Source organism: Tenrec ecaudatus, chromosome 16 (assembly GCF_050624435.1).
Source record: "Tenrec ecaudatus isolate mTenEca1 chromosome 16, mTenEca1.hap1, whole genome shotgun sequence".
Taxonomy (NCBI): Eukaryota; Metazoa; Chordata; class Mammalia; order Afrosoricida; family Tenrecidae; genus Tenrec; species Tenrec ecaudatus.
The window spans coordinates 83796459-83821597 of record NC_134545.1 but is presented as its reverse complement, the minus strand read 5'-3'; the positions used below and the strand labels follow the sequence as shown (position 1 = coordinate 83821597).

Below are 25139 nucleotides of genomic sequence, written 5' to 3'. Positions count from 1 at the left end.
CAAGGTTGTCATTTTGAGAATTGAGGTGCACCTGACCCCAGGCACAGTGTTTTCAATCACCTCATATGCATGTGCATGGGAAAACTGGATGTTGAATAAGACCAAAGAGAATCAATGCAATTGAACTATGGTGCTGGAGGAGATCTGCAAGGCCACTAGAGCAAACAGGTCTGTCTTGGAAGAAGTACAGCCAGAGGCTCCTTCGTGGCAAGGACGGCAACACTTTGTCTTAGGTGCTTTGGACATGGGATCGGGAAAGGCCGGTGCCTGGAGAGAGTCATCGTGTTTGGGAAAGTGGAAGGGCAGTGAGAACGAAGACGGTCAAGGATATGGGGGGGACACAGGGGCCACAAAACAATGGGCTCAAACAACACCAGTTGTGAGGGTGGCACAGGACCAGGCAATGTTTGATTGTGTTGTACCCACAGATCAGCCCCACAGCAGATTAGCCGGCCCAACATGTCAACAACGCTGAGGGTGGAAAGTCTGCTTTAAAGAGCTGGGCAGTGAAGCAGCAGCATCGCAACTCTACTTGGCATTTGAAGATGTGAAATAGCTCCCAAAGGTCTTCTGACGTACAGCTTCATCTGCTCCAGGTGGTTTAGCAACCGTAGCAGAGAAAAGTTCTCAAGGACCCTTTTAACATACCTCATACTTTGAAAATAAAGGCAGGGAGAAGCAGAAATAATTGATTTGCGTTCTCTCTTTCAAAAATAGCTACAGCACTTTGGTAGGTAAATGTTCCCAGGATAAAATACAGAAGCAAGGAGAAAGCCTGTTTCTTAGAAATGGACAACTAAGGAAAGCAGTCATTTTATGGGTTTAGGGTTCGGCCTCACTTTAAAAAAAAAACATTTTATTAGGGGCTCATACAACTCTTTTCACAATCCATACAAATACATACATCAATTGTATAAAGCACATCTGTACAATCTTTGCCCTAATCATTTTCAAAGCATTTGCTCTCCACTTAAACCCTTTGTACCAGGTCCTCTTTTTCCCCGTCCCTACCCGCTCCCCCCTCCCTCATGAGCCCTTGATAATTCACAAATTATTATTTTGTCATATCTTGCCCTATCCGGCATCTCCCTTCACCCCCTTTTCTGTTGTCTGTCTCCCAGGGAGGAGGTCACATGTAGATCCTTGTAATCGGTTCCCCCTTTCCAACCCTCTCTCTACCCTCCCAGTATCGCCCCTCACACCCCTGGTCCTGAAGGAATCATTCACCCTGGATTCCCTGTGCCTCCAGCTCCTATCTGCAGCAGGGTACAACCTCTGCTCTATCCAGACTTGCAAGGTAGAATTCGGATCATGGTAGTTGGGGGGAGGAAGCATCCAGGATCTGGGGGAAAGCTGTATTCTTCATCAGTGCTACATCACACTCTGACGGACTCATCTTCTCCCCTAGACCCCTCTGCGAGGGGGTCTCCAGTGGCCAACAAATGGACTTTGGGTCTTCACTCTGCACTTCCCCCTTCATTCACTATGGTAGGATTTTTTTTATTTTTTATGATCGACCTCACTTCTGACCTTCAGGTTGTAAGCACAGTGGCTTCTACTACACGTGTCTCCCTGGTGGCCCTGTGAGCATCTGCTCCCTTGGGCTAGAGTGCCTCTTTCTCGTCACCACGCCTTGGTAGTTGGTGGCTCTCCTTGAAGCAGGGGCATGAACATCATCCTGGAACTTGTTCAAAAGGCAACTTCTCAGGCTTCACCCTGACCCACAGAAAGAGACTCTGGGTGCGATCCAGAAGGCTGCATTTTAGACAAGCATTCCAGATGATTCTTGTGCAAGGCAAAGCTTAGATGCAGTGTGCTACAGCCTGCTACTGAAAATGTAGCCCTTGGAGCAGTTGGATCAGCACCAGCTGGGTGCGTGTGAGCAGTGCAGACTCTGGCCCCTCGCCCCATCTAGGACCCCTGGTGGTAGAGTGGTTACGTGTTAGACTATGACCCCAAAGGCCAGCAGTTTGAAACCACCAGCCGCTCTTCAGGAGAAAGGCAGAGCTTTCTACTTCTATTAAACATCAGACTCAGGAAGCTCCCAGGGGCAGCTCTACTTGTCCTATAGGGTTACTGTGCGTTGGCATGGACTCGATGGCAGTGACTTTAGCTTTGGCTGTTACATCCCAGCTCTCTCACTCAGTCTGCGTTTCGTCGAGATCTCCAGGTGACTGTCATGCAGGTGAGAGTGGGAGCAGAGCTGGGGAGGACGCCTCTGGTGTTCCTACCTGTATGACTGGTGTTTTTCTTCCATTGACCGTGGATCCTTTACTTTATTCAAGTCAACTCCGATTGTGAGTTTCCAGGATGGTAACTGTTTACAGGAGCAGGAAGCTCCATCTTTCTCCTGTGGAGTGGCTGGTGGTTCTGCACCGCTGCCCTTTCTGATCACAGCCCAGCTCGCAGCCAGTGCGTCAGTTAATGGTTCCTCACTTAATTACCTAGCACTGCTAGAACAGACATGCGAGAAGAGGATGGCTTTACAGAAGTGTGTGCGCTCACAGGGAAGGACCGAGTTCTGAGAGAAGGCCTTCTTTCTCGGTCGGCGCTGGAGAGCCCCCTTGGAACACCTCGGAGCTGATTCCTTGGGGCACTCTTGCCCTGGGTCTAGAAAAGTGGTTCTCAACCTGTGGGTCACGACCCCTTTGGGGGTCGAACAACCCTTTCACGGGTCGCCCTACCCTTTCACGGGTCGCCCAGTTCATCACAGTAGCAAAATGACAGTTGTGAAGTCCCAACGAAAATAACTTTATGGTTGGGGTGGGGGTCGCCACCACGAGGAACTGTATGAAAGGGTCGCGGCGTGAGGAAGGTCTTCAGCACACGGACCACAGCCCAAGAGGGCAGGTTCCAGTACCAGCTCTCCCCACTTGGTCCCTCTATCTCTGCTCAGTTATTTAATCTCTCATATCCTCAAAGAGATCAACTCAAAACCAATCCCGTGGATTGCATCCTGCCTCACTAAAATTGCTTCTAATCTGGTCTCAGGAGTATCATCGAGATTAGAATTTGCAACACATAAGATAATTGCATCCTATCATAAAATGAGAGACAATTCCTTATTACTGAGAATCACAGTCGAGCTAATTTGACAACTATTTTAGGGGACATACTTTAATCCAGGGGTCCTCAAACTATGGCCCGTGGGCCACATGCGGCCCACTGAGGACATTTATCTGGCCTACCAGGCTTCCCCCCCCCCCGCCCCCTTTACTCCAAAATAAGATATGTGCAGTGTGCATAAGAATTTGTTCATAAGTTTTTTTTAAAAACTATAGTATGACCCTCCAATGGGTCTGAGGGACAGTGAACTGGCCCCCTGTTTAAAAAGTTTTAATCCCTAACACTCACCTATACATAAGTCTGTCTTAATGACTTGCGCTCACTGGGGCTCACCTCTGGCTGCTCCAGGAATCACCTGCAAAGCTTTAAGATCTATTGATGCCGACCACAGTCCATAAAAGCTCCGATCAAATTAATCTGGGGCATGGTCCAGGAATTGGAGTGTTTAAAACGTCTTTGGGTAATTCCAATGTACAGTTGCAGTTAAGAGCCTAAATGTATGCACCTTTCAACGTAAGTGACATTTTACCTGAGTTGTCCCCTTGTCAAAAGCACTTATCCAGTTAGGAACTCACAAGAGCCTCAAGACCCACTGTCCCACCTTTTCCTCTTTCACCACTACGGTGAGAGGCACCATCAATTTTGTAGTGAAGCAGAGTTAGAATCCAGAGGACATTTCCCACCTTCTTCTCCTTTGCTCCTAGTTAGAAAAAGCCCTCGAGTGTTTAGAATCCTCTTTCCTTTCTTTCTTTATTTCAACCAGCGTTTCTTGAATGCGGACATGCTGAGAGGCTCTGGCGACATCGTGGTTTATGTGTTGGGCTGTGGTCTGGTTCAGTGGTTTGAAACCAGCAGCCACCCTTCGGGAGAAACGGGGGGCTATCTACTCCTGTAAACAGCCAGTCTCGGAAGCCCACGGGGCAGGTCTACCTTGTCCTTTAGCGTCACTATGAGTCGGCGTCGGCTCGATGGCAGGGAGTCCGGCTTTCTGGTTTACTACGTGCCGAGCACAGCGGCCGGCAGCATTGAGCACAAGGAACAAACGTCTTTCCTTCTTACAGCATACGGTCTAGTGGGCGTGAGCAACGCCCACAAACCCAACCCCCTTGCCGTTGCACGGAGTCAATTCTGACTCAGACCCTGTAGGGCAGAGTAGGATGACCCCCAAGGGGTTTCCAAGGCGGTCACCTGTAAGGACGCAGACCACCACACCTTTCTCTACAGAGCAGCGAGTAGGGTCAGACGGCTGAGCTTTCAGTTAGCTGCTAGGAAGTTTTCGCCACCGTGCCACCGAGGCTCCTGGTGAGAGGTCATGACCCTGCAACATAGGTAAGAGGTGTAGCACAGTGCTAAGGGCGTGGGGTACAGTCAGGAAGAGCCATCATAGTGTGGATGTGAGGGAGCAGAACCCCGGTTCTTGAGAGGGGGCACCAGACCTGAACTGAGGCTAGCAATCAGTCAGGTGCACTTGCAGAACAAGGTGCAGAGCGCCCGGGTGGAGAGTGCTAGGCATGTGCGTGAGGTGTGACACAGGAGTGCTGGTGGCCGAGGGGGTTACTCATTGGGCCACTAACAGCAAGGGCGGCAGTACCAAGCACACAACCCACTCTGCGGGAGAAAGAGGAGGCCTGGCACTTCCATGGAGATGTGCAGTCTCAGGAACCCACAGCGGCAGCGCTACCCTTTGCCAGAGGCTCGCGGTGAGTTGGCACGGACCCAGCGCCGGTAGGTGTAAAGATGGCGAGGGAGCCACTGTGACTGTTGTCGAATGTTGAGAGGGAAGGAGGAGCAGGCGCAGGAGCTCAGGTCAGGGAAGCTGAGAGCCGTGGGAGATGCAGATGTGGCTGAAGCTCGCAGGAACAGATGGAAACATTGACTCTTATTCTGAGCAAAGTGCAAAGGCCCCCGGGTAGGATTTGGTTTGTGCAAGACAGTGACGTGCATCCTAATCATCTGAGTCATAATAGAGGATGGGTAGCAGGACCTGGGATGGTGACCGGAGGGGCGGTGAGATGCAGATGGGTTCTGTAGCTGTTTGGAAAGCAGAACTCATAAGAGGCGCTGAATGTGACACGAAAGAGAAAAAGAAGTTCTGACCAGGAAACCTAGACTGGGACGGCAATGGACTGGGTTTGGGAAGAGACGGTGAGAGGAGCAGGTTTGGCAAAGAGCAGGATCTCAGCATCACCCAGGTCTAGTTGAGGCTTCTTTTAGATCCCCAGGTGGAGATGCCAAGGCACAGCTGAAAATAGGAGTCTGAAGTGCAGGCTGACACTATTTTGGGAAGAATCCGTGACAATCCAAGGGAATAAACATCATAGAAAAGTGAAGGAACCGCTCCGACATTTAGGGGTCATGGACGTGCAGCCCTTGTGCAGCATTTGCTAGGGCTCAGGTGGTTTACCAGGTGCTGGGGATATATCAGATGCACAAGGAACCAGTAAAGGAGATTATGAGGATGTATGCAGCAAACACCATCTCAGAGACACTTACCCCTTCCAATTGTCAATGTACAGACTTCAAGCTCCGTGTCCGTATTCTGGTTGATTGCATTGATCGCCTAACCATGCTTCTGTTTGAGCTTCCCGCTCTAAGGAATTGTATCTACCAAGTCTAGATGAACTTCCCCCAATAGGGCATTTGCCAGATTCCTCTCACCCTACATCCCGGTTCCTGGCATTCCTCTCACCCTTCATCTCGGTTCCTGGCTTTTGGAATATATCTTGCCATCTTTTCTGGTCCTTTATCACCTATATTGTGCTTATTCCCTACTGAGAAAATAATTGGTAGAGCCAAAGTTTGAACTCAGTGAATGGAACAGGATCTGAATGGAGCAGAATGGAATAGAATGGAGCAGACTCTGGCCAGGGTCTAAGAAAGGCTTCCAGACTCAATTAAACAAGACTGGGTACTATGAACCTGCAGTCTCTCAGACACATGGGCTGGATCAGAGAAAGGACTTGTTACACAAATCATGCAGCTAGATCAATGAGGTCATAAAACAATTGATGGCATGTCCCCGAGTGCTCTGAGTCTGTAGTAGTTAGCCTTCACGTGAAGTTGCAGCTGACTGTCATCATTCTTTTGAGAAGAAGGAGCTAAGATTCAGAGTGGCAGCCCTTGTCCCTCTCATCAGGTCCCTTCTGACTCAGAGCGACCCTCTGGGACAGAGCACCACGGCCGCTGTGGGGTTCTGAGCCTGTAAATGTCTAAGGGGATAAAATGCCCCATCTTTCTCCCATGGATCAGCTGGCGGTTCCAAACTGCTGAGCTGGTGATTCGCAGCCCAACCCATAACCCATGACAACACCGGGGCTCCTGCCGGAGCTCTGGCCACAGAGTGGGTCACTGGAGGGGCCCAGACCCACGCTGAAGTCCTGTGGGCACCCTGCCTGTGCTCGGGGCTCCTCTGAGTGAGGTGTCGAGCTGCAGAGGTAGGTTCTGATGCCACGTCTGTCACTGACACTGAACAGGCTGCTTGTGTCCCCCAAGCTCAAGGAGCGCCTCCACAAAATGGGGCTCAAGAATACTGATCTCACCTTTGTGGCGCAGCAGAAAATGAGTTTCTGTTCTGAAAAGATCTTTACAAATGTATTGGACCTTTCTGAGCCGTGGTTTTCTCCACCTGGAAATTGATGGATGAAACAGAGAAATGGGACTTCGTTCAAATAAAGAAAACTTCGCTGCATAAAAGCACATTGTCAAGAGTGAAAAGACTTTGCAGAATGGGGGTGGGGGGGCATCTGATCAAGGTTTAACAGCAAGCCTATGTAAACAACTCCAACCACCAAAACCACAAACAACTCAATTAAAACATCAGCGAAGAACTTGAAGAGCCGTTTCTCCAAAAAAAGAGATGCAAATGGTCAATAAACATATGAAAAAAATGGTCAATCTTATTAGTCACCAGGGAAATGCAAAGCCAAGCCACGATGAGACTCCACTTCACATACCCGAGGATGCTGTTATGAATATAAAAAGGGACCACGTGTTGGTGAGGACAGACGGAAGCCGAGCCCGGGAACACTGCTGCTGGGAGTGTGGAACGGAACAGTGTGGCACAGGTTTACGCAAGACGAAGGAGAGTTACCACACGACAGTGACACAGACAGATACCTGCACACCAATGTTCACAGCGGCATGACTTGCAACTAACTGCCAAACGGTGGACCCAACCCATGTGTGTCCACCACCAGATGAAACAAACCAAAATGTAGTCATTCCAGACAGTGAAATATTATTCAGTATAAGGTAGGACACTTTTCTACATCCTACAATAGCAGTGGACCTTCAATATATTAGTGTAAGTGAAATGAGCCAGGAGGCAAAAGCCAATAGTCTATAATCCCATTAATAGAAAAGATCTAGAATCAGCATATTCAGAGACAGAATGCAGGTAATAGGTTATCGGGAGTTGGTTTGAAGGAAACATGCATTAGAGAATGGGCCCAAGTGATCTCCATAGTTCCTTTTCTGGTGCAAACATCCAATACTGTTGTAAGTGTAGGTTCAGCGCTAGAAAAACAGTCTAGCTCTACAGGGTACATCTTCGTGTGGATATACATGACTGTTTAAGAGCCAACAGTTATGAGCCTCGTGCGTCCTAAAGGCTGAGATCTAGTGCTTATGTCTCAATACTGAAGAACTGCATTGGAGCGGGTTGAGAAAAAGGCACTGACACCGCAAGAGGGTCTTTTATCTACACAGTCAAATCCACCCACTCCCTCCCCACCATTAGAAGACAACCATCCACCTTTATGTAGAAATAACAAAACACTTTCTCTAGTTATAAAAACAAAAACCAAACTGCAGTTTGCGGTTCATTTTCAAGTTCACACCACTAGGACTCCTGTAACTAACATATTTATCACCCACAAACCTCTTAAGCCAGTAAAGGCAATTATAAAAAAGAAGCCAAATGTGTCATCCAGAGCACCATGGTAACCCACCTCACCAGGTCCTGAAAAACAAAAAGTTGTTAGACAGTGGAATATAAATTGGTTAGCAGTTTGGCTTGCTAAGCAACACTGCAAAAATAGCAGAGTAACGGCCCTTTTTCTGAAGCTCTGACTTTGTACAGCCTTGAATCTGTACTCCGAAGTAACTGTCCCAAGCCCCAACATCAACCCCATCTCCCAGGCTCTCAGCCAAAGGCTAATTAGTCACTTATGCAACAAATATTTACTGAGGCTTCTTGTATGCCACATTGTTTGACTCAGCAAGCCACCACTCGCCTGTCAGTTGGTTCTACCATGGTAACGTGTGTGTTGCAGAAGCTTTGCCACTGGAATTTCAAGTCCTAGTGGGGCCACCCATGGTGGACAGGTTTCAGCATATTTGCCACGACTAAGATATACAAGGTAAAGGTCAAGCAATCTCCTCTGTGAAAATTTTCTGAACAGCATAAGAACCCTGTCTGATATAAGGCTAGAAGATGATTTCCCCCCACTCCCACCCCCACCGGTTGGAAAACATGAAAATACAATGGGGGAAGGAGAGCTGCCTCCTTAACGCAGAGACAACCTTAATGACATGGGTTTGTTAATGTGGCATCATTCACAACGAGAAGAATTAGCTGGAGACATTAATTAACTTCATGTGATCTATGAAAGCTGGAAACTGTTAAAAGTGAATTGAAATACAAAAATATTGACCGTCTAACCGTTATTGGCCATTTGGAATCGGACAGTCATATGGTCTACTCTGCTGGGAATGACAAATGGCCTTGCAGTTATCAGAAAGACCATTTCTAGACCCATCCTGAAGCTCAATGCTGTTGGTGATAAGACCAGTTGTATTGAAAAGCAACTATTTCAATATACTGATCTACCAATTATTGCCAAAGATTAAGAAATGGAACATATTTACCAACTTGTGCCAGATGAAGTTGACCAAACATGCAATCAAAATGCATGGCAATTACCGATGACTGAGCTATTAAAACTGGAAACAAAGAAGGATTGGTAGTTGGAAAATATGACTGTGGTGATAGAAATGGTGGATATTGGCAAGCTCATAATAGAATTTTGCAAGATCAACTACTTATTCATTACAAATACCTTTTTCAACAATGTAAATGTCGACTACACCCAGGGGCCTCACTGGATAGAACACCATTGCAATCATTCACCTACATCTGTGGAAAGAGACAACGGAGAAGCTCAATGTCAGGAGGGACAACAAGGCTGGATGTGAAACAGACTAACAATTGCTTGTATGTAAGTTCAAGTTAACGCTGAAGAAGAAAATGACAAGGCAGCAAGAACTAACGTCCAACCTTGAGTGTGTCCCACCTGAGTTTAGAGACCGTCTCACAAACAGCTTTAACCCTTGAACATGAACGACGCAAGGCCAGACAAGGTGTGAGATGACATCAAGGATGTCATTCATAAGGAAAAGAAAAACTCATTAAAAGTTTTTTAAAAAACAGGAAAGAAAGAAAAGACCTAAATGAATGCCAGTCCAGAGTCTACCCCTGAGGGGGACGAATAATAGAAATGTGGGTGAAGGGAGACAATGGATGGTGTAAGATGCGACATAGCAGTAATCGTATATAATTGATCAAGGATTCATGAGGCTGGAAGGGTGGGGGAGGGAGGGGGAAAATGAGCTGATACCAATGGCTCAAGTAGAAAGAAAATATTTTGGAAATGATGGCCACCAGATGTACAAGTGTGCTTGATACAATTGAATGCTGGATTGTTATACGATCTGTAAGAGCCCCCAATAAAATGATTAATAATAATAAAAACGAGAGACTCTGAAAGTTTCTCTTGAAAACAGTAGTTAAAGGGAAAGGAAGAAACTATGAAGGAAATGAGATGAACAGAGGAGGTCAAGGTCAGAGGCGATCTCAAGCAGACAAAGTGAAGTATGATAACAAAATGTGTTAGAAACAGCGTTTCCCAAGAACTGAAGATAAAATTCAAGCCTTCAGTGGCAATGTTGACGGATTCTATGGGCAAACTATTGATTGATACAGAAAACGTCAAAAGAAGATGCAAGGAATAGACAGAGCCTGTACTACAAACAACTGGTTGCCGGCCAACCATTTCAGGAGGTAGGATATGACCAAGAATCGGCGGTCCTGAAGGTAGAAGGCCAAGGTGCACTCCAGGCAGGGGTGAAAAACAAAGTTCCAGGAGCTGATAGATCAACTGAGATGGATCATTAAGGGAATGCAGCACTTGGAAGCGTCTATGCCAAGAAATCTGGAAGATGACTACCCGGCAAATCTACGGGAAAAGGTCCGTATTTAATAAAAGAATAACCCAAAGGAATGCTGACCTTGTCGCAAAAGGTCATCGCCATCACACACAAGTAAAAGCTTGCTGAGGATCAATAAAAACGCTTGCGACAATCTATCCACCAGAAACTGCCAGGGATTCAAGGCAGATTCAGATAAGGATGTGAAGTAAGGCGTGCCATTGCTGACGTTAGATGGATTTTGGCTGGAAGCAGAGAACACCCGAAAGATGTAACTTTGTGGTTCCGAACAAATGATGGATAACCTCGTGAAGAATGGAAACGCCAGAGCCTTTCCTTGGCCCCACATCACGCGGCAGCCATCTGAACAGAACGGAGGGGTACTGTGTGGCCTCGGGACAGGAAAGGTGTGTATCAGGGTTGTCGCTTTTTGCCACATTCACTCAGTCTGGATACGGAGCATCCCAGTAGGTAGGCGATACGCAGAGGGGCATGACACTGTGAGCCCAAGAAGCCTCCTGACCAACCTGTCACATGCAGATGACACGTGCTTGCTGCAAGTGAAGAAGACTGGCAACATCGACGGATAGAGATCAAAGCCTGCAGCCGTCCATATGGATTGCAACTGGATAGACCGAAAACACAGCGCATGCTAGCTAAATTATGTGCCAATAAAACTGTTAGGAAGAAAGAAAAAAAAAATCCTCACCACAGGGACCTCACCAGAAAAGGAGAAAAGAGGGAAGCTGTCACGGGTTGAATTTTACTCGGATTCACCATCAATGCCCACATAAGCAGCGTCAAGAAGTCGAAGGAGACGCCGCACTGGGCAAATCCACTGCACGGGGCCTCTTTAAAGTATGGGAAAGCATCCAGGTCGCTCTGAGGCCTCAGCTGTGCCTAAACCAAGCGATGGTCTTTTCAATGGCTCCATACGCTTGCGAAAGCTGCACAATGGATCAGGAGGACCAAAGAAGAACGGGTGCCTTAGAATTACGGCGCCGATGGAGACAGTTCACGCCGCCAAGGACTGCTAAAAGAACAAACAAATCTGTCTTGGGAGAAGCATGGCCAGAATGCTCCTTAGAAATGACGGCAGTGAGACTTTGTCTCGTGCGCTTCGGACAAGTTGCCAGGAGAGACCAGTCCCTGGAGGAGGACGGCACACGTGGTAAAGTAGAGGGTCACTGAAAGGAGGAAGACTTTCAATGCAGTGAGGGACACGGTGGCTGCGACACCAGGCTGAGACACAGCAACGGCTGTGAGGCGGGCGCAGGGCCTGGCGGTGTTTTGTTCTGCTGCACGTTAGTTGCTGTGAGTTAGAACCAACTCAATGGCAGCTGACGTCAAGAACAACGTTGCACAGTGGGTACAAACTCTTTCCACGGCTTCTCTGTTACATAGAAACTGCGCCTGAGGCAGGCACATGAAGGGTGGCTTCGTAAAGAGTGGGGGCGGATGGCAGGCTTTCCTTGACGCAGACTCCAAGAGAAGAGGCAGCTGACAGCCAAGGGACAGAGAAAGACGTCACCAGAGACCCGCTGTACAAAACAGCACCCAGTCATCCAAGCATCCCCAGCACGATGGAGCACAAGGAAAAGAGCAAAGCCAGTTCTCCTGACGGTCCGCTGTGACAGTCACTGAGTCAGGACCCACTCATCAGCCATGGGGCTGGTTTGGGTGTTTGCTGTGGAGGCAGTCAGGAATGGGTGGCAAACGTTTTAGAAACTGCGCTGTCCAAATGGCTAATATAAGCAGCTTTGGCATTTGAGGAGAAGAAAGATTGTTTCTGACAAATACCTCTCCCCAGCGAGAACAAGAAAAGCGGCGTTTGGTTGGAGTGGGGGCGCCCGTTCCGCCTTTGTGTCTCTAGCTCTATCTTGGCTCCTGCTGCAGCTGGAACGTCCTTTCTTGTCCGTCCTGTTTGCTCTTCAGAGCTCCTCTCCTCTCACGCCGGAATCCTGCTTCAGGGGGGTTTCCTGGATGCCTCCAGGGAGCTCGTTCTCGCTTCCACTTCCACCCACAGGTGCTGCGTGCATCCCCCATCAGGCCTTCCTCCCTCACGTGGCTGCACGCAGTCTTCCCCACATGTACGCCAGGGCTCTAGGTCACAGGCCCGGTACAGTGACACTTAGCGATGGTTGCTGCATGGAGTTGCCCAGATACTGCCAACAATTACTGGGAGAAGAGGGGGGTGGGTGGTGCGTGTGTGTGGTGTGTGTGTATACAGTTTCTGGGAGAAGAGGGTGTGTGTGTTGGTTGATGGAAGTACCTCTTGTGTGTGTGTGTACAGTTTCTGGGAGAAGAGGGTGTGTGTGTGTGAGAGTGTGTGTGATGTGTGTGTGTGTACAGTTTCTGGGAGAAGAGGGTATGTGTGTGTGTGTTGGTTGATGGAAGTACCTCTTTGTGTGTGTGTGTGTGTGTGTGAGAGTGTGTGTGTGGTGTGTGTGTATACAGTTTCTGAGGAAGAGGGTGTGTGTGTTGGTTGGTTGATGGAAGGACCTCGTGTGTGTGTGTGTGTGTGTGTGTATGGGTGGAGGTCGATTGGTTGATGGAAGTGCCTCGCTCTTGTATGTAGTGTGGTACCTACGCCGATCCATCATTCTGTGAACCTCTGCACATCTAGTTCCTACTAGCAAACCTTGCTTCCTCTTCTGGAGAGCCAACCTTTAGGGCTTAGCACACATAGCCCCTGGGAAGGGGAGGTCCAGCCTTCCCACAGGACCAGATCAGGCCCCTTGTTATATGCTCTCTTAGCCCCCTATGCTTTTTCTTTAAATCACGTATCACAGTTTGCAGTTAATATCTATATGCCTACTTCATGGCAGGCACCAGGAGGGCAGAAATGGTACATCTAGTTCACACTATAGCTATCCCCAGTGCCTGGCCCGGGCCTGCCACAGAATAATGACCATTTGACATATGGAAAGCAAACGAAAAATAACTAAATGAATCTGAATTTGGAAAGGAACAGGCAAGCAGCAAAGAAGAATTGGGAGCTGTTATAGGTTCTTCCCCCCTCCCCGCCTCAGTGTTGAGATTCTCACTGCAAGGTCAGCAGTTTGAAACCACCACCCGATCCTTGGGAGGAAAGAGGGCGCTTCCTACTCCTCTAAAGAGTCACAGTCTCGGGAGCCCACAGAGGTAGTCCTACCGTGCCCTACAGGGTCACTGCGAGTCAGCGTCCACTCGATGGCAGCGAGTGAGATAGGTCCCACATTGAACACCAGTGCTGGCACGGCGATTCCAACTCTTAGTGACCCAGTAAGACAGCATCCTCAGAACTACCCCCAAGGGTTTCCAAGGGGGTGCATGTTTCTGAAGCAGACGCCCCATCTTCCTCCCATGGACCAGTTGGTGGGTTCAAACTGCCCACCTTTTGGTTAGCAACTGAGCATTTGAGCTACTACCTTGGGCTCCTTTGTTGTAAGTCCAGGAGTTGACCTACAGGTCCACTCGCTTAAGGGTGTCCCAGGGAAACTCACAGACGCCCCCTCTGAGACACCAAGTGTTTTCAGGGAGCTCCAAACAGCACCAAATGCAATTGGTTGATTAAAAAAAAAGAAATTAAGGTGAATGACAATGTTCTTCAAATAAAAGAGAACTCACAAAGGACGATGAAAAGAGGAAATAGAATTTATCTGCAGCCTGGGGGAGTTAGATGAGATAAAAAGATGGCATGACAATGAAAGCTGTTATCCTTTGGAAAAGATAACTGAATCCAAGAGAGGAGACAGAATGAAATTCTCTCAGGTTTTCAGGGTCCCTTCCAGCTCTGATTCTTTTGCTACCTGGCATGTCTTTTAACGCACTGATTACATAATGACATTACAACAGTTGTACCGAAAATTTTTAAAGAAAGAAAAACAAATCCATCATTTGATGACTTGATATTATCAATTACTTTCACTCTTGTTTTATCCTGCCTGTACATATTTATTGCTTGCTCTATTATTTAGAAGGTAAACATCTCATTTAAGATTTTACTAATTATTTAGCAATGTTGAACACATTTTAAAGCACATTACATCTAATCACACCAATTAAGTAAAAATAGCTTTGGTTTCCTTTATGGGAGACAAAGCGTGGAGCACTGATGTTTTTGGCAGGTTTTGGGAAACAAGGCAATGGGATGATTCTTCTTCCTGCAGAAATAGTTCACACCGGAGTTTGGACTGAGACAGTTAAACAATGACATTTTCTACCACAAAATTTCTCAGTGAAAAGGTTACATGGAATGTCTACACCAAGGAGTACCTACTGGTGGTTGTACCATTTTAGGCAATAGATCACATAGGATTGGGCCAGCGATGGAAGCAAGATCCATAATGGCTGGTCAATGTCTGTCTTGTTTGCCACTGGATTTCCAGGGCCTAGCACACTGCCTGGTGCTAAGTAGGAGGTCAATATTTACTGAAGGAATACATCGATGAATGAGCAAAGGCTACTTATAAAAAAGCAATAGGTCCTGCTAGTCTCCAGGCAAAGTAAGTTGACATCATGTAATCTGTGCAGGCTTTTCTTTTAGGAAGATCCATCTTCCTAAAAGAAAAATCAATGCACTTGAACTATGATCCATCTTTCCAAAGGATCCATCTGGTTGGAGTTACCAACCCAGTAGAGCTAAGGTGTTTAACTTAAACACAAGAGGCACCGTGCCAGAGACCTCTGACTTCCACACAAAACTTTCTCGCTCCCCCTCCTCATTGTCCTCCTGCGTACAGGGTTGGTTCTCTATTAAAACCAATCAAATATATACAGTAGTACAATTTAGGAACTATACACTATCAATTTCTAAGGCTCAATTTATACCCATTAAATTAACCAGACCTATTACTGTCAAGTCCTTCTGACTCAGACGGACTCTATAGGACAGAGTAGAACTGCCCCATAGGGTCTCCAAGGCTGTGATCTTTAAGAAGGCAGACGGCCTCATCTTTCTTCTGCAGAGTGGCTGATGGGTTTGAACTGCCAACCTTTCAGTTAGCAGTGAAGTGCTTGCCCATTGTGCTACCAGGGCTCCTTACACAATAAATGAGTCATTCCAAAATAAAGAACTGAGTCCTGTATGTATGAAAACAACACTACCATTTTCGAAAGCCACTGTTGGGATCAGAATAGCAGATTTCATTTGTGGACAATGGTAGGACTATGGTCCTTCCCCCCTTTATTTATTTTTAAGACTTTGATCAAGATCAGTGTTCTGTATATGTTTTATAATGTATTTGTAATAGATATAACAAAAATAGTGAAGTGTTATATCTCAGGATAGTTGGATGATTAACTTTGGGTGATTTTGTACTTATTCTTCCTATTATTTTGTATTTTTCAATTTTAAAAATAAATGATTATGCAGTATAGAGCATGAAATTCAGTAAAAAATACTTTATCGAAACAAAATATGCCACCTAGCCCTCGTAATTCTCTCTTCCACGTGCCCATTGCCTTTTACAATTTCATTACAGTACTTGTATTTTAATGGATGTCAAAGATTTCATCTTGCTTGAATCCACAATCAATCCTCATGGAAGCAGCAGCCAAGAGACCAAAGAATGCATTGCATCGGGTAAATCAGCTGCTCAAGATCTGGTTAAAGTGTTGTAAAGCCAGTGTGGGTGTTACTTTGAGGAGTAAAGCACGCCATGGCATTTTCAGCTGCTGCACATGCACTGAATAAGGAAGACTGAAGAAAAATCGATGCATTTGGATGCAATCGATGCAATCGATGATGTTGGCAAAGAAGATGGAAAGTGCCAACGACTCCCCACTGCAAGCAGATTTGTCTGGAAGAAGTACAGCCAGAATGTTCCTTAGAGACGAGGGTGGCGGGACTTCGCCTCACATAATTTAGATACGTTATCAGAAGAGACCAGTCTCTGGAGAAGGACGTCATGCTTGGTGAAGTGGAGGGGCAGTGAACAGAGGAAGGCTTTTGGCAAGATGGATCGACACAGTAGCTGCAACAATGGGCGCAAGCATAGGAATGATGGTGAGGACCAGGCAGGACCAGACGGCTGGTGTTTCGTTCTTTTATAGACAAGACCACCCAGAGTCAGAACCGACTCGATGGCACTAAACAACAACAGCATTATAGCCCTTTTGTTTCAATGGTTTTTATACTGGTCTGATTTACCCAAATACCAGCATCCAGAGATATGACGTATGAACTGCAATATCACTAGAAATTGGGGGGAGCCAGGGAAGGTGAGTGAGTCCACTCAACCTCCTTGCTTTACAAAAGGGGAGGTTATTCACCTTCGGGCTGAGGACTTTTGGGGAACAAGAACTGCATCTCATATACTCATCCTGAACACATATGCTCATCCCTAACACAGATACTTATCCTTAACCCATATACTTACTCATCCTTAACACACATGCTCATCCTTAACACATATACTCATCCTTAACACATACACTCATCCTTAACATGCATGCTCATCCTTAACACATATACTCATCCTTAACACGCATGCTCATCCTTAACACATATACTCATCCTTAACACATACATTCATCCTTAACACATATACTCATCCCTAACACAGATACTTAGCCTTAACCCATATACTTACTCATCCTTAACACAGATGCTCATCCTAACATAGTACTTTGGACATGCAAAGGGCCAACCTTTGAAATAAATACACGTATCCAAGCAGGAGAAGCACAGCATACACAACACCTTTCTTCCAGTGTTTGAAACTTGACCCGTTCTGCTGCATGATCCACAATAATCAGTCTAGAGATAATTAATGATTCCCTTACTAGGACTCTGCAGTTCTAGTAAAGGCCAACTACTTCATTCATCCATTTAATTAGTCAGTAAATATGTATTAAAAACTTAGCATGTATCATATTCATTATTAAGTGCCAGAGCTACAAAGATAAATTACAGAGCTCTTGCCCTTCAGATACTCACTATGTGGGTGGGGGTCCTATGGGTGGGGGTCCTGTGGGTGGGGGTCCTATGGGTGGGGGTCCTATGGGTGGGGGTCCTATGGGTGGGGGTCTTATGAGTGGGGGTCCTATGTGTGGCGGTCCTATGGGTGGGGGGTCCTATGTGTGGCGGTCCTATGGGTGGGGGGTCCTTTTAAACAAATACTGTTAGTAACTCCAACAACAAACAGCCCACTGCCATTTAGTTAATTCCAACTCATAGTGACCTTATAGGACAGAGTAGAACTGCCTCGTAGGTTATCCGAAAACACCAAACCCAAATCACTGCCATCAAGTTAATCCTGGCACAGCGCGACCCCATAGGACAGAGTAGAACTGGCCCTGTGAGTTTCTGAGACTGCAACTCTTTATGGGAGCAAACAGCCCCGTCTTTCTCCCAAGGAGCCACTGGTGGTTTTGAACTGCTGACCTTCCAGTTAGCAGTCCAACTGGTCACCCCTACATGGGAGGCACTAAATAAGCAGTATAATGTATTGTTTATCCTACTTACTATTCCAAACAACTCGATAAAAGTAAATACTGTTATTGTTTTCACTTTACAGCTAATAAAGCAGAACCCAATCATGTTCAGGAACTTACCCAATGCCAGGATTCATCCCAGCCAGTCTGGCACCAAAGTTCAATCTCTTCACCACTATCCCACAACAGGGCCATCTATCAGGGAAACAATAAGCCCACATGGACGCAGCACACCGACCTGGGCGATCATGAGGTGTCCATGGGATCGGGTAACAGGCAGGAGAAGACCCCAAACAAAGAAACGGGGGAAAGACCAAAATCCAACACATATTGTTGAGAAGGAGGGGTGTTGTAGCAGAGACCCCAAACCCATCTGTAGACAATGGAGCACCCCCTCACGGAAGGATCACAAGGAAGGGACGAGTCAATCGGGGCGCAGTAAAGCACCGATGAAACACACAATATTCCTCTGGTTCCTTGAGGCTTCCTCACCCCCCGCTATCATGACCCCAGTCCTCCTGCCTTTCACTTGCGGCTAGACCAGAGCATGTGCACAGGTACAGATAAGAGATAAGAGCTCATGACACACGGAACCCAGGAATAGGAATGGGAGCAGCAATACCAGAAGGGTAGTGGGAAGGGAGAACTAATCACAATGATTGACACATAACCACCCCACCAACCCGTCCAGGGGGACGAACAACAGAAACCATGGGGGAATGGAGACAGCAGTTGGTATAAAATATGAAAATACAGGGGGAAACGGGAGCTGATACTAAGGGCTCAATGGAAAGTAAATGTTTAGAAAATAATATTGGCAACATATGTATGAATATGCTTGATTGCAATTGATGTATGAATGATTATAAGAGCTGTAAGAGCATCCAATAAAATGATTTTTAAAAATTCTGCTTCTTGAATTGGACTGTAAGCTCCATGCAGACAGGGGCTATATTGGTGGTGGTCTCTTCTGTGCCTGCACACCAGGTACACAATAACTATGTGTTGAGTCAAACAACTAGTAACCGAAGTGGAAGAAAGAATTACGTATAACAATGACGGTAGCATCATGGGATGCTCTTTGGGCTACTAACCACAGGCCAGCAGTTCACCACCACCAGGTGCTCCTCGGGGCTTTCTACTCCTGTAAAGAGCTATAGCCTCTGAATTCCACAGGGGCACTTCTACCCTGGCCTCCACTCGATGGCAGTGAGTTTGGTTTGGGCTTGGTATAATTATGTAAAGTCCCAGAGACATTATGGATGCAATATTTGGCCAACTCTAGTGACCAGCAGGGAGAAAGACAGGGCTTTCTATTCCTGTAGAGAGTTACAGTCTTGGAAACTCACGGGCAGTTCTGCCTTGCCGGTAGGGTTGCTGTGGGTCTGCATCAACCTGATGGCGTTGAGTTTGGTTTGGTTCTGGTTCGTGATTAGCAGGCAAAGGTGGGAGAGAAGGAGAAGTTTCTGGCTCAGCAGACTGGAGAGGCAATGGGGCCACTAACCTCAGAAGAAACCCTAGCCAGAGGAAGACGATTTGTTGTGATCACTGAAACACTAAGGATCTGACGTTTAGGGTTTGCCTCAGTCAAGCACAGAAATATAGAGGTTATCTATGTAACACCACTTACCCAACAAATACTTATTCACCTCCTGGTCACGATGGCCACTGACCTCGTCTTGGGAATACAAGGAAACAAAATTCATTTCCAGCCAACGGGAACTCACTACCCTCTAGGGAGAAATACTATTCTCTTGTTCAGCTAACCTGCCGGCTGGAAGCCATTTGCTGTTTCCTACTTCTGAAGACACGCAACTCATAAGAAATAGAGAAATGCACTTCGAAATCAACAAAGGCCTTTGGAGTCACTTGGCCTGGATTTGCATCTAACTTTGCATGATGATGTTAACCAAGTCTCTCTCACACCTGTAACTCTGCAGAGTGGGACTAAGACTCAGACAAGAAGAGGTAAGGTTGAAATAATCTGGAGTGAACTATGTACGGCAGCAATGATTGTAATGATAAAAGAAAGCTATGTTTCTACTGTGCAGAATCTAGAAGTTCATTAGTCATGGGGAACAAGTCACAGGTGAAGCCTGTGGGCAGCAGGAGTCTCAGAGCGGAGCATGCAACCAGATTGGGAGAGTGCAAAAAGGTACAGGTTTGGGATGCCCCAGTCCCTGTTCAAATCCCCATGTAGTCTGTTATTAGTTACAGAAAGCTGAGCTGGTCATATCGCTGAAGTGAGTTTTGTTTTAGTATCTTCATCTGTGAAGTGGAGTTAATAATACCTGCCCAGAAGGATTGCGTTAGTATGTAAGGGGCTTGGCATGGTGCCAAGTTGTGCCTGGCACAATCGCTCAATTGGAGCTATAGTTCCTATTGGTAAGATTGGCATTCTCTCCTACTGCCTCCCAAGAGGTCTACGTAGGTGGTTAAGTTGCTAGAGATGCCAAGACGTGAGGGAAATAAAAGAGCAATTAAGAGTTGCTTGGACAAAGTTATGCTTCAAGGTCAAGAGAAGTTGATGGGCTTAGCTTTCCTTTCCTAAGGAGTGGAAGTATAGAAAGGACCTACTGGCGCATACGGCGTGGAGTCTGAGAACACTTACCCTGGGGATTCCTTTGACATGTTCCACCCTAAGCAGATCTACAGTGCACCTCGAATGGTTGGGAGGTGAAGCTTCTCAAACTTTAAGGTGCACATGGATCACCTAGGGGCTTGTGAAAATGCAGATTGTCATTCAGTCGATTTGGAGCGGGACCTGAAATTCCGAATTGCTACAAAGCAGCTAGCTGGTACCAATGCTGCTGGGCCCTTCACCACCCTTAGACTCCGTAGCAAGACTCGGGAGGGTCATGGGATAACGAGGGGCTTCACGAAGTTCCTGGGAAAATAGAATTTGAGAGAATGGAATTTTCCACCAACCCTTTGAAGCCTCCTCCTATCGACCCTTCTTTGGCACGATGTTTGCTGTCACGCAACGTGACGTGGCCTGCTTCTTCTCAGGGAGCTGCCTGTTTCAATGATCTCCAAACTGCCCCTAAGACATGACCAAGTCCTTTCCGGGCCAGATTTAGAAATTCTGTCACAGGCGCTTGTTTCAGAGATGGGTATTGACCTTCCTGAGTCGCAGACTGTGGGTCAGGAAGCGTGGAAGGGGCTGAGGATCCAAAGAGAATAAGATGCAATTCCTGCTTCTCAGGATCGCTCATGTTCTAACACTGATGCTCTTCTAGACAACGTCCTGAGGACAGCCTTGTTGTCTTGTCTCCCCACTGCCTACCACTGTAAAGAGGCCCAATGAATTATGCAGGAATGAATGAGTTCACAGGAGTTTCATTGTAAAATGTCTTTTAGCAGCACCTGAAAACAAGACATGCTCTTAACTGCACTTTATCTTGATCGTCATATAAATACATTGTTATGCCATGGCTTTTAGGGCCAGTTTCAAGACTCTTTTTGTAGGGCACACAACATGGACCAGTCATTGTGAGAGCGGATGGCTAAATCCCAGAGTGCAGTGCAGACTCTTGGGCAAAGGATTGGGGGACTGAGACAGAAGAGGTTGAGACAGTAGCCCATCCTGGGTGTCTCATGACACCCACAGGAAGTCTAGGCAAATGTGAGGCTGAGATTGGCTTTCAGCAGCCCCCGCCCCCAGGCTTCCTTTTGATACTTCACACAACGTCACACATCTCACAGGAGGACTGGCACCGTAGCTACAACCATGGACTCGAACACAGCAACGGCTCTGAGGGTTGGCACAGGGCCAGGCACGGGTTCGGGGATCGCTCTGTTGTGCACTGGATCCCTCTGAGTCGGAACCGATGCCCCTGCTCCTAACACCGTCACCACCACCAAGCAGAAGGAAGATTGTATGCAAAATCCTAAGGAGTACCTCCAAAATCCTAAGGAGTACTTCCAAAATCCCAAGGAGTACCTGAAATTGAATTCATGACCAACCAAAATGTATCAAAAACGCCCCACCAAATGAGCAAGCTGCTAGCTACAGAAAAGCTACCTTTGAAGCCAGTATCTAAAGTCAGAAGAGTGAATAGTTAGTTTTTCTGTTGACAAACATGCCAGCTCAATCTGTACAGATGAGTGCCGCTTTCAAAATTAGTCATTCCAGAAGGTTCTGCACTTTTCCAGCCATGTCAGTGTTTTCACAATGGTGACTCCCGAACATAGATTTAGTTTTCAAATAAATAAATAAATAGCCTTCTAGACCAAACATAGTGAATGAATGAAGGGGTGGGGGGCGGTGGGGTTCCAGTCAAACTGGGTAATGCCAAGAGGATCTACTTTAAAGTAGGCAAGCTATTTTTTTCTTGGGTGAGTTATACTTAACCCTAGGAGATTCCCAAAGACAAGCCCCAGACATGATGGAAACATGCTAACAAGCATGACCTGCGGTTACGGGGCTGGTGTGCTAACTGCTCTGAAGGGGGAACCCTGTGTTGTGACATGTAAGTGTTTGCCTGGGCCGGTCTTCCCAGGGAATTCCCTTACATCTACCCTACTTCATGGGACCATCCTTCCCAGAAGGCCCCTACTGCCGTCTGTAATATTTCATCTCCCACTAGGGCATTTGCTGTGCGTCAAATAAATGGATGAAGGGAAGGTCAAGGCGGGGAAAGAATTCTAGGGTGTTTGACACTCACGTTATGTGATTTCAAGTGCAGAACCGGGACCCAGGGAGAAACCCCGGCGGCAGATTTCTGCACAAGAAAGACTTCGTCAGCAGCTGGAGCTGTCCAGCAATGGAGCTGGTTCGCCCTGGAAGCGGTGAGCTTCAGGCTCTGGATGGGTCTTAAAGGAAAGGCTGCTTTTTATGGAATGTGTACCACGGCTGATGTAATGGCCTCCACGGGCCAGCCCAGAGCCCACTCTGCTCAGTATCTGGCACGCAGCGGACTCTGAAAAACCACCCAACACGCGACAGAAAGCCAAGTCCCGAAAGAAACGAGGGGCTCTGAGAACGTGGGGAGAAGTGCGGTCAGGCAAGCCAGGGAAGGAGAGAGAGGGCCTTCTTTCGTTTGGGGTATCATGGAAGAGAAATTACCCGGGGTGCCTGAAGACGCCCACCATTATGAAGGGGTCATGCCTTCAATGGGGATAGGTGTTGGGGGAGGAAAACGAGCCACTGCTCACCCTTCTTAAACTCCTCCAGCACGGTGTCCAGCCGGGTATCATTGAAGACGCAGTGAAGGGGCCGGTTGTAGAAGCGGGTGACCGTGAGGAGCGGGGTGCAGTCGTCCGGGTCCACGAAGGCCAAATCCTTCACAAACAGAATGTCCACGATGTTGTGTCGCTGGTCGCCCTCGTACACAGGGATGCGCGTATAGCCGCTGCGCAGGATCTCCGACACCGTGGCGAAGTCCAGCACGGCGTCCGAGGCCAGCATGAAGCAGTCGCCGAGGGGGGTCAGCACCTCCTCCACCACCTTGGTGCGCAGCTCCAGGGCGCCCTGGATGATGTTGAGCTCCTCCTTCACCAGGTCGTTGTAGGGGTCCGCGGCTCGCAGCGTCTCCAGCAGTTTCTCCCGCGTGTAGAAGGTGCTGATCTCCTGGCGCAGCGCCCAGTCCAGCAGGCGGCCCAGCGGGTAGCACACGGGGAAGGCGGCGGCCATCAGCAGCCGGGTGAGGCACACGCTGTGCGAGGCGATGGCCAGCCCGTGCCTCGAACACACCGAGTAGGGGCAGATCTCGGCGCCCAGGAACACGGCCCCGGTGCACACGAGCGCCGGCAGCCACGGGAAGTGCCCCCCAGCCTCGCCGTAATCGTCCTCGGTGCCCCCGACGCCCTGCGGCAGCGAGGCGTACAGCCAGCCGGCCAGGACAGCGTTGGCTCCGGCTTGGCCCAGGAGCAGGGTGCAGAGCAGATGGGTCCCCCTGCCGCGCACGGCCTGCACGCGGCGCGCCTGCTCCTGCTCGGTGGCCGAGCCGCTGTTCCGCAGCACCCGTAACTCCACCGGGTCCAGCGAGAGCAGGCTCAGGCGCAGGCCGCTGAACAGGGCAGACAAGGCGAGCAGCAGGAGCGCCCCAAGGGCTCGCAGCCACGCGGGGGGCAGCAGGTCAACGCCCCGGCCGTACAGCCGGGGCCGGACGCGCAGCAGGAAGCCGCCCGCGGCGCCGTGGTGGTGCCAAGCGCGCCCGTCCCAGGCGCACAGCGAGAAGAGCTTCCCGCCGCCGCCCGCGCTGCCCTGCTCCGCCTCGCCCTTGCGCAGCTCCCGCACCCGCACTTGGACCAGAGCCGAGCCCGCCACGCCCCCGGGGCGCAGGGGCCCCAAGACCTCCACGTCCGATGCCCAGCCGCTCTGCTCGCGGCAGCGCTGCGGCCCCGGGGGGCGCGTGGGAACCACGCTGGGGGGCACGCCGCCCCCGCCCGCGCCCCCGCCCGGGGGCTCCTCGATGAACACCAGCCGCGGAGCCCAGTCGCCCGTGCCGTTTTCCCCCGGGGAGAGCGTGGCGGCGGGGATCCGCGCCGCGGGCGCCGCGGGCCCCGGCTGAAAATAGACGCGCAGGAGGAAACTGGTGCCTTCAGCCGCGCGCAGGGTGCCCCCCTCCAGGGACACGCGGCCTCCCGCGGTGTCCTCGGGCCGCAGGCCCAGCAGCCAGGAGGCCGCGGCCGGGGGCCGAGGGGACAGGGAGAAGAAGAGCAGGAGCACGGCGCCCCGGCTGCAGCAGTCCCGGAGCCTGACACCCACCGCTGTGGCCGCCGCCGCCGCCGCCGCCATCCTGCACCCGGCGCGGCCGCACGTGATACTGCAGAAGCCGAGCGGGAGCGGTAGGGAGGAGGAGCCCGAGCCCGGAACCCGGCCCCAGGCAGGTCACCACGTGTGCGCCCCCTGCGCGCGGGGGCTGGACACCGCGGGGGCGCGGGCCCGCCGGGAGCCTGCTCTGGCCTGGCATCACCGCGCCCAGCCGAGCCGAGCCCCCCACCCGCTTCCGCGTTATCCGAGCTGCAGCCTGGGGAGGGTTTGGCTTGGAGCCAGGCCTCCGACTCCAGCAGGAGGGCGCCCCTCAGCGAACTCCTACCCGGCAGTAATTCCCTGCTGGCCTTCCCGCTTCCCCATTGGCCAGGAAAATCTTCAGTATTTCTCCCACGGATAGACAGACACCCTCGGGTGGGGGAAAGGCATGCTGGAGGCAGGCCTTGAATGTGGGAGAACCTTTCGTGTTTGCGCTCAGTTGAGCTCAATCTTTCCCATGCTACAGACATTGTCAAGTTCCGGGCTGTCTTTAAGATCTGAATGCCCCTCTGTGAGAAACTACTGAGATAAGCTGCGAAGCTGCAGCGCGCTGGAATACTATGCGGCAGGAAAAAAGAATGAGGAAGATTCATGAATGTGTGATAAACAAACTCGAAAAGAATAACTAAGACCCCGTGCAGAACAGGTTACACCCTGTCCTCCCATTGGTGTTAGAAATATTTATGCATCA

General features: G+C 49.0%; 1 protein-coding gene across 4 annotated transcripts in view; it reads right to left on the bottom strand.

Moving 5' to 3' along the window:
• CNNM1 (cyclin and CBS domain divalent metal cation transport mediator 1) overlaps positions 1–24433 on the bottom strand; it is a 68619-nt gene extending 44186 nt beyond the window's left edge. For all 4 annotated transcript variants that reach the window (XM_075534435.1, XM_075534437.1, XM_075534436.1 and 1 more), the window contains exon 1: positions 22849–24433. In XM_075534435.1, coding sequence (XP_075390550.1) covers positions 22849–24433 — 1585 coding nt within the window. The remainder of the gene's footprint in view (positions 1–22848) is intronic.
• Between the last annotated feature and the right edge of the window lie 706 nt (positions 24434–25139).